Source organism: Sciurus vulgaris, assembly GCF_902686455.1.
Source record: "Sciurus vulgaris genome assembly, chromosome: 3".
Lineage (NCBI taxonomy): Eukaryota > Metazoa > Chordata > Mammalia > Rodentia > Sciuridae > Sciurus > Sciurus vulgaris.
This window is the reverse complement of record NC_136463.1, coordinates 59680002-59696290: the sequence shown is the minus strand read 5'-3', so window position 1 is coordinate 59696290 and position 16289 is coordinate 59680002. Positions and strand designations below refer to the sequence as shown.

General features: G+C 42.7%; 1 protein-coding gene across 1 annotated transcript in view; it reads left to right on the top strand.

Moving 5' to 3' along the window:
- Positions 1-13391: 13391 nt before the first annotated feature.
- SPNS3 (SPNS lysolipid transporter 3, sphingosine-1-phosphate (putative)) overlaps positions 13392-16289 on the top strand; it is a 70619-nt gene continuing 67721 nt past the window's right edge. The window contains exon 1 of the mRNA XM_079134100.1: positions 13392-13454. Coding sequence (XP_078990226.1) covers positions 13424-13454 — 31 coding nt within the window. The 5' untranslated portion in view covers positions 13392-13423. The remainder of the gene's footprint in view (positions 13455-16289) is intronic.

Genomic DNA, 16289 nt, shown 5'->3' with positions numbered 1-16289 from the left:
TGGCTTATTTCACTTAATATGATGCTCTCTAGATTCCTTCTGTGTTGACATGTACAAGGCCCTGGGTTCAATCCAAACTCTGCAAAAATATAAATAAATAAATAACTCTTCTACTTTAATGCATGAGAAGTGCTGTTGTTTGTAGCTGAAGTTCATTCTGTAACATTAACTACAGTCGAGAATACAAATTCCATGAGTGCAGAGACAACTTTTTGTTTACTGTGTATCACCAAGACCTGGAACAAAGCCTCATTCTCACTATCTAAATCCTGATTGAAAGAATGAATGAGGAAAATATTCTTTCCCCTATATGAATTCTTTATTTTTTATTTTTTTGGTACAGGGGATTGAATGTAGGGGGACTTTGCCACTAAGCCACATCCCTAGCTCCTTTACTAAATTTTTTATTTAAAGAAAGGGTCTCACTAAGTTGCTTAGGGCCTCCCTAAGTTGCTGAGGCTGGTTCTGAATTTGTAATTTTCCTGCCTCAGACTCCCAGTTACTGGGATTACAGGCATGTGCTACTGCACTTCACTAAATTCATTATTTTTTCTCGTAAGATATAGGGTCTTGCTATGTTGCCCTGAACATAAGGCATCATATGCTGGGCTTGTCCTGAACTCTTGGGCTCAAGAGTTTCTCCTGCCTCAGCCTCTTGAGTGACTGGGATTGCAGGTACATACTACTGTGTGGCCTTCCAATATGAGTTCTGTTTTCTTCTTTTTTTATTTTGGCACTACTGGGGATCAAACCTATTTTACTTTATTTTGAGATAGGATCTTGCTAAGTTGCCCAAGCTGGCCTTGAACTTCCAGTTTTCCTGCTTCAAGTTCCTGAGTAGCTGGGAATAATAGGCATGAGGCACCACACCTGGCCCAATATAAATTCTTGACCAAAACTTCCTCTAACAAATTGCTTGGTTGTTACTATATCTCTTTATGGTTTTTTTTTTCATAATTAGAACCAACCTCAGAGCAGATGTGGTTTTTCAGAGTGGCCTTGTTGACAACAGTTTCTGGTGTGCTGTAGGTGACATAAGTAGGAAAATACAACTTCTCCACAAAAGACAGCCTCTGTGAGCAGATGACTGAAGCCAATGACTCATAAAGGGCTTGGATTCCAACCTTGGAAGGCAAGAAGATGACTATAGTGATCATACAGCAGGAAAAGCACCTCCTGGCTTGGAATTTGCCAGGGTCCATGGCTCAGGGCATTGGCATTTGATGCCTCTCTTCCAGATCCATGAACATGCCATGGCAAAACAGCCCACAGATTCCAGGTCAGCACAGATCACAGAAGTCCACCAAATGGTGGTGTGATGATAACCAAGGCTTTGTCATCCTTCTGGCAGAGGAGGTTGACACCCTCCCTCCCCGCCCCAACTCATCAAATAAAAGGAGACTGTGAAGATTAAGTGGGGAGCTGGGAGCATGCCTGCCATCCCAGCGACTCAGGAGACTGAGGCAAGAGGATCAAAAGTTCAAAGTCAGCCTCAATAACTTAGCGAGGCCCTAAGCAATTGAGACCCTGTCTCAAAATAAAAAATAAAAAGGACTGGGAATGTAGCTGAATGGTAAAACACCGTTGGGTTGAATTCACAGTAGTAGAAAGAAAAATTACCTTCTTGCTTTGTCCTTCAAGATTCAACTGAAGTATCCTCTTACACATTAGCTTTCTCTAATACATTACTCCTACCTGGACACAAAAATCAACCTGTCTCTGGAATCCCCCATAGTCATTTTTAACTGTGGCACATGCACATGTATGTACATGTACTCACACACAGGAAGCATAATGATGACTGTGGACAAGCTGTGAGTTGATTCCTTAATGGTTCAAGTCCTGAGAATGGTGGCTGCTGAACTTGACATTGTAGACAACAGGTATTCTCTTCTTAAGATTGTTTACTTCAAGGAGATCAAATGAGGCTCAGATATAGATGGCTCTGTCATATTCCTGACCGAATTAAAAATTCAGTTATTCATTCCTGTAGACAATCATTTGCTTATTCATTCATTCACTCTGGTAGTTTTCATGTATTCATAAGGCAGGTGTGTGTGAATGAGAAAAGGTTGGCAGTGAAAGGCAATCTTGGAACATTCAGGACCTAATTCCTACCCTACCCACACTCATAAATCTTGCCCTTAAGAGGCTATCATTCTGTTTAAGAAAAATTAAAAGCACTTATCCCAGTGCCTTAGAGATTCTGAATGAGATAGGATTTGTACTTCAGTTCTTCAGTAGGGTTCATCTCAAAGGACTTGGACCGTACATGTGGAATTGCACATGAAGAACAAGTCCACGACCTTTTATGTTTGACAAATCCCCATAAATACTCAATGTACCACCCTCACACACACAAAAATGCATAACTGCACCTGGTCACCTGCTTAGTTCTACTTTGGAAATATGTCTGCTGATACAACTCTAGGATCAAAACGAGAACAGTAATTCTTTTGAAGAAGCTGCAGTAGATGTCACAAGGCCCCCTGAGCTTACCAAAGTGGTACAATCCCAGTGCCACCCTCTGTATCTCTGGAAGGAACTTTTTCTGAAGTTGGCTCTGCCAGCATTGTGGCTAAAATTGAGAGAGACTGGACATATCCTTCTCATAAGTATTGTGTGCTAACCAATTGCGTCACTGGAGCTCCATCAACACGTCCTTCTGCTCCCTAACCCTTACCTGGTGACTGACAGGAGCTGGTTATTTACCCCAGCTCTTTGTCCTCAGGTGGGAAAGTTTTTCCACTCTTCTATAAAATGTTCCTGGGATCACCTTCCAAATAAATCTCTCATGCCCATCTTGTCTCAGGGCCTGCATCTGAGGGAATCCACACTAACACAGGGATGCATTGCCAATAACTGGCAAAGGCCCATGACATCCAAATGATGCTCATTCTATCAGAAGCAGTGTCTGCCTTACCACATAAAATAATTCAGGCTTGCAACAAACTCGTACTCATCATGTACATCTCAGGGGGAGGGGTGTCTATAAGGCAAACTTGGTGAATGTTTTATTACTTCTTCCATTTAATTTGACTCTTTTAGGTAGAGACAGAGACACTAAGGTTGGGGGTGAGGAGTGAGCACAACCTGGTAGTTGTGCTGTTCTCTACATCTGGATGTTCACTACTTATTTGTTTATAACCTTTTAAAAAATTTGTTCTAATTAGTTATACATGATAGTAGACTGCATTTTGATACATCATATATAGATGTAATATCTCATTCTTCTGGTTGTACATGATGTAGAACCCACCGTTTGTATAGTTACATATACTATATGTCTGATTGATTCTACTATCCTTCCTCTTCCCATATCCCCTCCCATTCCTTCACTCCCCTCTACCTAATCTAAAGTAACTCTATTCTTCCCTGGGGGCGGGCATTGTGATTAGCATCCGCAGATCAGAGAAAACATTCAACCTTTGTTTTTTTGGGATTGGTTTATTTTGCTTAGCATGATATTCTCCAGCTCCATCCATTTACTGGCAAATGCAATGATTTCATTCTTCTTTAAGGCTGAGTAATAGTCTATTGTGTATATATATATATATGTATATATATGTATACATATCATATATATGTGTGTGTGTGTGTATATGTATATATATATATATATATATATATATATATAATCACATTTCCTTTATTCATTCATCTGTTGAAGGGCACTTATGTTGGTTCCATAGTTTGGCTATTGTGAGTTGAGTTGCTATAAACATTGATGTGATTGTATCATTGTAATATGCTGCTTTTAAGTCTTTTGGGTATAAACTGAGGAGTGGGTCAGTGGGTCAAATGGTGGTTCCATTCCAAGTTTTCTGAAGAATCTCCATACCACTTTCCATAATGGTTGCACCAATTTGCAGTCCCACCAGCAATGTATGAGTGAACCTTTCCCCCCACATCCTTGCCAATATTTATTGTTGTCTGTATTCTTGATAATTGCCATTCTGACTAGAGTGAAATGAAATTTTAGTTTTGATTTGCATTTCTCTCTCTCTTTTTTTTTTTTTTTTTTTGTGGTAATGGGTCTTGTGCATGCATGGCAATCACTCTACCAACTAAACTATATCCCCAACCCCTTGATTTACATTTATCTAATTGCTAAAGATGTTAAACATTTTTTCATATATTTGTTGATTGATTGTATTTCTTCTATAAAGTATCTGTTCAGTTCCCTAGCCCATTTATTGATTGGGTTATTTGTTTTTTTGGTGTTGTTTTTTGTGTTCTTTTTATATCCTGGAGATTAATGTTATCTCAAACAAATACAAAAGTGAAAGAAAAGAAAAATGAACCCTTGTGTACCCATCATAGGCTTGACAACTATCACTTTACAACCAATATTCTTTTCTCTATAACCCCCACCCCTCCCCATTCCTGTTTTTTTGGGGGGGTTGTGGTGTCAGGAATTGAACCCAGGGCCTTGCACATGCTATCAAGTACTCAACCACTGAGCTACATTCCCAGTCCCACCTCTCCCTACATTACCCCAAATTATTATTATCATTATTATTTTTTTTTGTGTGTGTGGTACCGGGGATCTAACCCAGGGCCTTGTGCTTGCAAGGCAAGCACTCTACCAACTGAGTTATCTCCCCAGCCCAAAATTATTATTATTTAAAAAAACATTTTTTTAGTTGTCAATGGACCTTTATTTTATTTATTTATATTCAGTGTTGATAATTGAATCAGGGCTTCACACATGCTATGCAAAACACTCTACCACTGAGCTACAACTCTAGCCCCTACCCCAAATTATTTTAAAACAAAACCTAGATACAATATTATCTCACCTATAAATATTTAATATCTCTAAAACAGATGGACATGGACTCTTTTTATAAGGATAAGGATAAATATCACTATCATATCTAAAAAAAATACATTTTGCGGTGCTAGGGAATTGAACCCAGGGCCTCATGCAAGCGCAATAATTTCTTAATATCATCAAATGTCAGTGTTTAAATATACCCACAATCTTACTATCACCATCATTATCATTTACCATTATTTCATTAACAGTTTGTTTGAATTATGAACTAAATAAAGTCTGTGTTTTTTTAATTATTATTATTTTAGCGGTACCGGTAATTCCAGGGGCACTTTACCACTGAGTGAAGTTGCCATGATTTACCCCCATAACCTTTCTTTTGAAACAGCACCTCATTAAGTCGCTGAGGCTGGCCTCAAACTTGTAATCCTCCTCCCTCAGCTTTATTTGTTGAAGAATGTTTGTCATGTACTCCTTTTTTTTTTTTTTTTTTTTTTTCGCTGTACTGGGGATTGAACTCAGGGCCTTGTGCTTGCAAGGCAAGCACTCTACCAGCTGAGCTATCTCCCCAGCCCTGTCATGTACTCTTATGTAGTCTCCTGTAATGTGGATTTTACTGACTGTATCCTCATGGTATCATTTGACACATTCTCCTTTTTCTCTGTTTTAGGTAAAGCACTAGTCAGATCAAGAACTTTGGTCATATTTATGTTCAGTTTTGTTCCAAGGCTCCTTCACATGTGGTGTTGGGTACTCCCTCAAGAGGTACAGCATTCTGATTTTTCTTTGAATTCTAGTTTCTATCTTGATGATAAAGCTGTGATTTTTACCCTGTCATGGGACCTTTTATAATTTGTGTGCTGATTTCTGAGGCTTTTTTGCAGTATGAACTAGACTGTTCCTGAAAGTTACAGGCAATGGTCAAAGGGAGAACCACATCTTGATGTCAAAGAAGCCAGTGGGGCAGGGCCTGTGCTTTCTCCCTCCTGGTACCTTCCAATGCTCCAGCTATGCAGGCAGGAAGACTGTCTAAATCCTAGGGCAGGGGCCGGCTGGGTAACCAGGGATAGTAGCTTGACTTCTTTAAGTATCAGTTTCCCTGTGGCAATAGATAATCATCTCTCCCCGTAGGATATATAGTGACTTTTTTTTTTTTCACTGAGTATTGAACTAAGCTATAACCTCAGCCTTATTTATTTTCTTCCTTCTCCCCCTCCCCCTCCTCCTCCTCCTCCTCCTCCTCCTCCTCCTCCTCCTCCTCCTCCTCCTCCTCCTCCTCCTCTTCTTCTTCTTCTTCTTCTTCTTCTTCTTCTTCTTCTTCTTCCTCTCTCTCTCTCTCTCTCTCTCTTTCTCTCTTTCTAAGCAGGGTCTCATTAAGTTGCACAGGCTGGCCTCAAACTTGCAATCCTCCTGCTTCAGTCTCCTGAGTAGCTAGGATCATAAGTGTATGCCATGCCTTTTGTAGGTTGTGATTACTCAGTATCTTTTAAAAACCCATTCTATATCAAGACAATGTCCCACAGAACAAGCTCTGCCTCCCCAGGTTAGAAAACAGACTCTTCAACCTAGACTCTTATGTGGCTGGGGCACAGGCGGATGTCAAGGCTTAACCAATCACATGCATCTGATTTTGATTCTGAAGAAAGCTGCATCAAGAAGAGGATGCTGTAGAGAGTGGCAGAGAAATGGAGATTTGCGGGGCAGTGGGAGTGCAGGTCCTAGGAATAGAAACCTTCCTTCTGAGTGTGAACAGCAATGCATAGTGGTAGCAAAAAGCAGTCTTTATGCCAGTCATGGTGCCGCATGCTTGTAATCCTAGCAACTCAGGAGGCTGAGGCAGGAGTACCTCAAGTTCAGAGCCAGACTCAGTAACTTAGCCAGGCCCTAAGCAACTTAGTGAGACATTGTCTCAAAATAAAAAGGACTGCAGATATAGCTCAGTGGTAATGCACCCCTGGATTCAATCCCCAGTACAAACAAACAAAAAAATATACACACACACAGTGTATAGTTTTAGCTTTTATGTTTGACCTATGATCCATTTTGAGTTAATTTTGGTATATGATGTGAGGTAAAGGTCAAAGTTCATTTTTACAACAAATATTTATTGAGAAGTATTTATTTAACTTTTTTTCCCCAGTACTCGGATTTGAACCGAGGGCCTTATATATGCTAGAAAAGGCTCTACCTCTGAGTTGTATCCCAATTCCCTCACTGAGCATTATTTGTTACTTGAGATATCTGATTTAGTCTTGACAAGAATCTTTTGAAGTAGGTATTATTATACCCATTGTACAGATGAAGAAATACAGACTCAGAGATTAAATATTTTGTTGAAGCCCTGTCCTGTAAGCTGTTTTGATAGGAATTTGTATGCAATTCTTTGTACTATACTTATCTTCATCATCTTCCTCTTATTAAAACTGTAATTTAAAAAAATGTAATACAGCTACTTAGTGGTAGAGAGCTTGCTTAGTATGAGCAAGGCCCAGGTTCCATCCCTAACACAGGAAAAAAAAAAGTAATAAGTTGAATTGTGTATCTCTTAGTAGTCTTTGGTTGCAAACCATCAGAATCACCCAACACTTAACCCTACTGTCTACAGCAAGCATAGGATGTACTGGGTTTCCTGATCCCAAGAGTAGTGCTGGTTTGCCTTGTTTCCTAGTGGAATCAGACTCCTGATATCCCCAGGTCTTGGTAGCTCTGATCTCTGGCTGCTTGGTTCTGACCTCCTTTCATTGGCTTCTTTTTTGGCCTCAGGTAGAGACTGTATGAGTCAAGGCCCATCCAGAGGAACATTTGCTTCATTACTAGAAGTCCCAGCTTGCTCAGTTCAGAACCTTGGCTTCTGGGTGGAATTCTCAGAAGGAATGGAAGACCAAATCCTCTCTCTGCAAATGTAGCAGGAGGCTGCTTCTTAAAACCTGTGCCTATAAGCTGGTGTGGTGGTGTATACCTATAATCCCAGCGACCTGGGAGGCTGAGGCAGGAGGATCACAAGTTCCAGGCCAGCCTCAGCAATTTAGTAAGACCCTCAGCAACTGAGTGAGAACCTGTCTCAAGATAAAAAGGACTGGGGATATAGTTCAGTGGTAAAGTGCCACTTGGTGCAATCCCTAGGACCCCCCCCCAAATAAAAATACAAACAAGAAGATAAATAAAAGAAGATAAATAAGTAAAGGCTGTGCATTGAACACTGCATTAGAACCACCTGGGGATACCTGTTCACATTCAGCTTCCTGGGTCCAGGCCTCTATTCTTGCAAATGAGGCACAAAGAAACGGGGTGACTTTGTCAGGGAGCCAGGCTAATCTAGGGCAGGCACTCAAGTCCTCCGATTCCAAAACCTAGGGAGAAAAGGCAAGGGACTGAGAAGTGGGAAATACAGCCAGCTTCCAGTCCTCCCATCCTTATGTATTTTTCCTTTGGCTTCAAATATTACCAGAAAAGCCCAGAACTGACCCTGGCAGAAACCTGTGTAAGGAGGTGGTTTCCTGCTGAGGTTGGGCCTTTGGGTGTTCTCTGGAGGCTCTGATGGCTGAGTCTCACCTCCCAGGGAGTTTCAAGGTAGCTGGCATCTCAATACTCCCAGGCTCCAGACAGACATCCTCTGTTAATAGAGACCTGACTCAGGCAAGTTGCTGGGTGGGCCTGGAGCTCTATTATGGTATGGGAGCTGCCTCCTTTGAATGGTCCCTGAAAAGTGGAGCACAGTCAGACAGGTAAGCTAGGCAGAGCTTGACAGGGTAAGGAAGAAGAGAGGGAGGCCAGAATGTCAGCTAAAGAGGTGGTGTACCACCTCCTTCTGTCTGATACCCCTTCCCTCTGCTCTGCAGAACCCTGCTCCCTGCCAGCTTCCGCTCCTCCCCTAGGCCACCCAAGGGCTTCAGTGGGCAGAGGCAGAGAGAAGTTGCCAAAACCTGGGGAGCTGACATCTGCAGGAGCTGGCAGGGTTGTAGCAGGCTCCTCCAGTCCTGGCACATGCAACTTTGCACCTGCTCAGGAAGTGACCCTGTCAGGTGATGGACACTGCATTCTGGTTCCATCATTGCCATTTTATATTGTTCTCCCTTCTTCATGCCATCAAGTATTATTTTATGGCCACTACCCCAGTACTCAGTTGGTTAGCTGTAACTCTTTAGGAAGAGTGTAGAAGTACTTTTCTGATCCCAAACTCCCATTGTATAGATGGAAAACTGAGACCCAGGGAGAGGCAGGGCTTGGCCCAGAGCCACACAACTGTTTAGTGTGTTCATCACAACTGGGCATGATGGCACACACCTGCCACCCAGCAATTCAGGAACCTGAGGCAGGAGAATCACAACTTGGAGGCCAGCCTCAGCAACTTGGCAAGACCCTATCGTAAAATAGAAAATAAAAAAGGCTGAGGTATAATTCAGTGATAGAACACCCCTGGGTTCAATCCCCATTACCACACACACACACACACACACACACACACACACACACCCACACACACACATACATCCACAAATGATGTTCATCACTTTCTCTCATGGAGCATTATGGTGGAAAAATTGCTTATTTTTAAACTTTTTCCGGTATTCTTTTGTTTTGTTTTAGTTGTCAATAGACATTTATTTATTTACATGTGGTGCTGAGAATAGAACCCAGTGCCTCACACTTGCTAGGTAAGTGCTCTACCGCTGAGCCATGAACCCAGCCCCATATATATGAAATTATGAGTGAGTCTCTCTCACTGCTATCCCTGGTCCCCCATACCCTACCCTAGGACTCTAGGACACTCTAGAGTTAACTGTTTCTTTTTTATCTTTCTAGAGACATTTTATGTAAATTAAACTTTTACATTTTAAAAATCATCCACTTTAGCTGGGTGGGTGGCACACACCTATAATCCCAGTGACTCCGGAGGCTGAGGCAGAAGGATTGCCAAGCTCAGCAACTTAGTGAGGCCCTGTCTCAAAATTAAAAATTTAAAAAAAGACTGGGGATGTGGTTTAGTGGTAAAGCATCCCTGAGTTCAATTCCTAGTACCAAACAAACAAACAAACAAAAAACCCCACCCACTTTATGTGCTATACTCACCGTTTCCGTTTAACTCTTTGCTTTTGCACATATTTAATAATATACCTTAATTAAGGTTACTTAATTTTAGTACCTAGCTGCCTCATTCTTTTTAATAATACGTAATTCTTAATTGTAGGGTCCTAGTATAATTTATGTAACTAGCTCCCATTTAGGTTCCAAACTTAAGCTAGGAAACAATGCTGCAATGACCATCCTGGTGCATATTATATGTGGAATTAATAAATAAACACATATACTCTGGGACAAAGAGTATGTGTATTTATTTATTTATTTATTTATTTATTTATTTATTTATTTATTTATTTATTTTTCTGATACTGGGTCTTGAATTCAGGGGTGTCTACCACTGAGCCACATCCCCATCCCTTTTTCTTTTTTGAGACAGGGTCTCACTAAAGTGCTGAGGTGGGTCTTGAAATTAAGATCCTCCTGCCTCAGGCTTCCAAATCATGGGATTATAAGCATGCACTACCATGCCTGGCTTCTCCTACTTTTGATTTTCATTTTTATTTTAATTTCTTTAAGAATAATAAAAACCCAGATGCCTCTTTGTAACTGGGTGGTGTCTGGCCTCTCTACCCCAGGCTATGTCTGTGACCCATACTTTGCACCCCCGACAGGCAAGAGATGGACAGGTAGCCTAGTCCTTCAGCCCTCCCAGAAGCTGTCTCCCCAACCCCCTCATCTGGGATGAGTAACAGTTTCTCCTGAGTGACTGGAAGAGGCATGTTTTATTCAGCCACCCTGGTTTGTCCTGCTTTTCTGTTCCTGAGGGCTGGGACTTGGCCTCTGATGCAAAATGGGAGGATCTGCAGCTGGGGAGTGGCAAGATGGGACCTGCTTTTATTGGAAGTAGGGCTGGATAGAAGAGGAGTAGGGAGGAGACTAAATCAGCTTGTGTGAGTGAAAATAAGTCTGAGTGGAGGAGTGGGGATGGATCCTGAGATATGTCAGAAATGGTCCGCAGGGCTGACTGAGTGAGGTAGAAGAGGGAGTAGGCAATGACCCTGGAAAAAGGGGGAAAAGTTAGGAGGGAAAATGTGGGGTGGGTTGGAAGTCACCTATGGGAAATGTTTGCTGCATGATGTCCTCCCAGGGGCCATAGCAATGAAGTAGTCACATGTGAATGCAGCCAGTCTGGTCACAGCAGGTTAAACTGCCTCTAGGTGTCCTGCCCCTGGCTTTCTGTAATGACACAGCCTGATTCCTTCGAAGATTATTTGCACAGAGTTAGCTTTGCTCCTGATTAACCACATTGGCCTAGCTCCCTTCTTGCTGTCCCTCTGGCACAGGAATGGGTGACTTGGGAAGTGGCTGTTGATCTGATGATGGGCAATAGAACCACTGTAACTAGAGGGAACACCAGGTAGGGTGGAGGTTGGGCAGCTGGGTCCAGGTGAGCCCAACCCTTATCTAGGATTCTGGAATGTGTTTGCTGTTAGCCTGAGAGGAGAAGGTGGGCAATCCAGTCAGTAGGCCATTGCTCTTTCAAGGCTCAGTGTTCTAGACAGTTTTGCCCTGTCTCTCCCAGAGTTGCCAATGCCAAAGGAAGACTTCTGTCAAGTGGCACAAGAACAGTCTTTATAGAGCTGGGGATGTAGCAGCAGTAAAGTACTTGCCTAGCATTCACGAGACCTAGGTTTGCTCCTCCACTCTGCAAAAAACAAAAACAAAACATACTAGGTATTTTAGTTTCTTTCATTAGGATCGCCAGAAAAAAAATAGCTATTTGAATTTTGGATAATAAATTTTTTAAGTATGTCTCATGAATATTTGGATATACTTAGGCTAAAAAATTAGGGACTGCTGGCGTAGGTCAGTGACACAGCACATGCTTAGTAAGCACGAGGCCCCGGGTTCAATTCCCAGAGCAGCAAAAGTAGGCTTCAAATGCAACAACAACAAAAGTTGCTTATGCGAAATTCAAATTTAGCTGCGCACTGTTTGTTTTTATTTGTTATACATGATAACCTTGCTAGTTCCCCCTAGCCAGTTCCAGACAGTCTTTCTGCCTGATGCACTCCTGCAGACTTGGATTCTTAACCCCTTAAGTCTCAAGTTTTCAATTCTGCTAATATTTCAATGAAATCAACACAGAAGCATTAGAATGGGTTGGAAATCATAACCAGGAGCTTGTTATGTAATGTATTATCATTAGTAATGTTATTTATTTACTTATTTTTTGGTACCGGGAATTAAACCCCAGGGAGATTAAACACTGAGTCACATTCCCAGTTTTTTAAATTTAGAAACAGGGTCTTGCTAAATTGCTTAGGGCCGAGCTACATTGTAGAAGCTGGCTTTGAACACTTGATCTTCCTGCCTCAGCCTCCTGAGCCGCTGGGATTATAGGTTTCCACCACCATGCCCAGCCAGTAACATTAATCAATCATATCATTAATAATATTAATATCATCATTAGTTATATACCTATTGTTTTTTCTTAAAAGAACAGAACTCTGAAAACATAAATATTTATTTCAGTTGGGCGTGGTGCTGCATACCTGTAATCCCAGAGACTCAGGAAGCTGAGGATTGCAATTTCAAGGCCAGCCTCAGCAATTTAGGGAGGCCCTAAGCAATTTAGCAAGACCTTGTCAAAAAAAAGAAAAAGAAAAAAAAAGTGGAGGGGAGTCTAGAGATGTAGCAAGAAAAAAGTTATTTCAAAGTTACAATAAGTGGTATATTTGTTGCAGAATTTAAATTTTTTTTTTAAAGATGATGGCACACAATGGATTATGAGCACCAGATTCTTTGTCTCCTTTACTCTGCACATGATCACCACGACACTGATGACAGTGTTCACTTTCCTCTCACAGGTGAGAAAAGGGAGGCTCCAAGAAGCCCAGTGGTTTCTTAAGGGTAAACAGTAAACCAAAGCATAGAGAAGGATTCGGGCCTTTGCCAGCCTGACTTCAAAGTTCAAACTCTGCCGCAGCCCCAGCAGCTTGGCAAGCAACCCACTCTGAGCAGGAAGGCCTTGGTGGTTGGGTTTCCACCCTGCAATTCACACGGGAGGGGAAAAGGCAAACTCTGTGGAGGCGCTCCTCTTCCGCACTCCCCCCACGACCCCCTGGCAACAGAGAGGATTTGGTGCCGGAATATTCAAGTGATTTTGAAACCAATCACCTCTTAGTAACAACAATACCAACCTCATTCATTTGCATAACTCTCTACAGTTGACAAAAGGTGTCCCCAGCAGTTAATTAGAATGACAAAGAAAGCAGATGGGAGAGAGAGAGAAAGGCCTGTAGGACCCCTCTGCAAGCCCTGGGACAATTCTTGTGTTCTCACTGGGCGCCGCAGAGTGTTGGGCAGACCCTCCCGGGCCAAATTCCAGGAACTTGTAGGTTAGCGATCTGGACCCACCGGCTAGATGCTCGAATCTGGACTGTGCCCAGAGCACTGGTTCCCGGGTGGCCGGTTCCAGCTCTGCCTTGTAATACCCCAGTGGGTGTGAACGTGTGAACGGTTTACAGTTCCTGACACTTCCTGCTGGGCTGTATTCCCGACGGCGGTGACCAGTCTGCACTCGCAGCGAGTGTCTGAAAAGTGGTGGATCGGACTTTGATGGGAGGGAACTGGAAGTCAGGGCCCCAAGGTGGGTTAGGGACAGCTGGAGGGGCGGGGCCTGGGACACCTGCCAGCGGGGAAGACGTTGGAGAATGTACGATCAAAATGAGATTTATGTAAATCAAACTTTATATGATTTCGGATTCTTTACGTCAGCTTCTGCTTGAGTTTTGAGTTTTTCTTCCCCTTTTTGCCCCTGGGGGCAGGCGGGGTGTGCGGCCAGGGGCGGGCGGGGTGCTCTTTAGGCCACAGAAAAGTGCCAGGAAGCTGTTAAAGGAACTTCGGAATCTTTCAGAAAAGATTAAAACAACAACAACAAAAAGTGACGTGGTTATGGGTATTCCAACCCCCTCACACATACTATTTCTTTATTAATAACTTTAGGATTTTTCGTATCCAATTTCCTTCTACAAGTGGTTTTGTTTAAAAGCGTAGTCTTGTTAAAACTGCCTGTAATCCCAGCGGCTAGGAAGGCTGAGGCAGGAGGATGCGAGTTTAAATCCAGCCTCAACAACAGTGAGGCACAAGGAAACTCAGTGAGAATCTGTCTCTAAATAAAATACAAAATAAGGCTGGGGAGGTGACTCAGTAGTGGAGTGCCCTTGAGTTAAATCCTGGTGCTTCCCCCCCCAACATAAATAAATAAATACATACATACATACATACATACATACATACATAAATAATGGGAAGAGCCGGACGAGGTGGCACATTCCAGAGATTTGGAAGGCTGAGGCAGGAGGATTGCAAGCTCAAAGCCAGCCTTAGCAATTTGAGGCCCTAAGCTATTTGTGAGACCCTGTCTCAAAATAAAAAATAAAAAGGCTGGAGATGGGGCTAGGTTTGTGACTCAGTGGTAAGAGCGCTTGCCTAGCTTGCATGAGGTCCTGGGTTCAATCCTAAGTACCACATAAAAGTAAAATAAAGGTATTGATTGTGTCCACCTACAACTACAACATTATATACATACATATATGTATGTACTGGAGCTGTAGCTCAGTGTTGGAGCACTCCTAGTTTCAATCCCTAGTACCTAAATAAATATCTGGGTAAAGACTCTTTGCAAGATGGAAGGTTGGTTGTGTGCACAAATCTAATTTCCAGAGGTCTTAATCTCAATAAAATTCACTTAAAGCCAGGCACGGTGGCAAATGCCTATAATTCCAGTGGCTCAGGAGGCTGTAGCAAGAGGATCGTGAGTTCAAGGTCAGCCTCAGCAATTTATCAAAGCGCTAAGCAATTTAGCGAGACCCTGTCTCAAAATAAAATATAAAAAGGAGTGGGGATGTTGCTCAGTGGTTAAGCCCCCTTGGGTTTAATCCCTTGTACAAAAAAAAAAAAAAAAAAAATCCACTTAAAACTACCAACTATTTTTTAGCAGAATCCAAATTACTGAAAGCTTAAGGAATTACAGCAGTCAAACTAGGTCTGTCCTACATGAGGTGTGAGACAATTGACATAGTGAGGTCCCCATCAAGGCAGGCCCCAGCCCTGAGGTCTGATCTGTAAAAAGACCCTTTGGAGGACTTGGAGCAGCTGGACTGTCCGGCAGGGCAGTGGGGTGGTGAGTGCGTGGTTGGGAAGTGTTTGGGAGGTTTCTATTACAACTTTGCATAGCCCACTCTGTAAACCTTGGATTGTACTACTTAGGACATACACCAGAGACCAAGTGCAGGTGCTCATCTAGAGATAGGCAGCGAGCGTGCATCACCAGCTCCTCCCAGGCAACCCCCACTGTCACCCCTCATATTACATAGCATGTCAGTCACTGCAGGGCCCCATATTCCAGAGCTGAGCAGGGTTCCTTTAGTTTCAGTTTCTACCCAAATACTCTTGCCCTCCTGGACAAAGCTAATGTCCCATTTTTGTCACAACCCATGCCTGCTGCTGCATCCTTACTCCTTTGGTAGTGGGGACATAGCTGTCTGAGGTATTGATTTGGGGGTTCCTTCTGTTTCCCCACTCTTCCTTGTTTCCACACGAAAGGAACTATGAGGTCTCCTCTTAAAAGGAGCCCCAAAGCCAGGCGTAGTAGAGCAAACCTGTAATCCCAGGAATTGGGAGGCTGAGAGGAGGAGTGCAAGTTCGAGGGCAGCCTGAGCAAGTTAGTCAGACCCTGTCTCAAAACGAACAAAACAAAACAAACACAAAAACAAACCCCCAAAGGGCTGAGATGTAGCCAGTGGTAAAATCACCCCTGGGTTCAAAGAGAGAGAGAGAGAGAGAGAGAGAGAGAGAGAGAGAGAGAGGAGAGAGAGAGAGAGAGAGAGAGAGAGAGAGAGAGAGAGAGAGAGAGAGAGAGAGAGAGAGAGAGAGAGAGAGAGAGAGAGAGAGAGAGAGAGAGAGAGAGAGAGCTCCCAGCGATTCTGGAGGCTGAAGTAGGAGAATTTGAAATGCAAGGTCAGCATGTGCATTCAGCAAGACCCTGTTTCAAAAGAAAATAAAAAGGGCTGCTGGGTTTTAGAGTGCTTCTCTGTTCAATCCCCAGTAACAAAACACTGAGAAATAGAAATCTGTTAGTCCCTCTTCAAAATATAGTATTCAGCCTTAATTGGATCTAATTGTAGTAGACCTTCCCTTTTATCCGCTCTACTTCTAAGATTAGCCAATCTCGTACATTGTACTCCAGAGTTCTCCAATCAGGGCAAAGGGCAGTGCTGCCTTATGTAAATGAGCAGGCGGATTGGCACAAGTGCACTTGCTAGCCAGGTTCAGGGCCTTCTGGCAGAAGTAAATATTTGCCTTGCCTACCCACTTTTTAGCACGTGTTTGACCTTATTTCTTTTCAAAAAATTTTTAGTGAATCTTTTGTTTTATTTATTTATTTATATGTAGTGCTGAGGATGTAACTCAGGGCCTCACA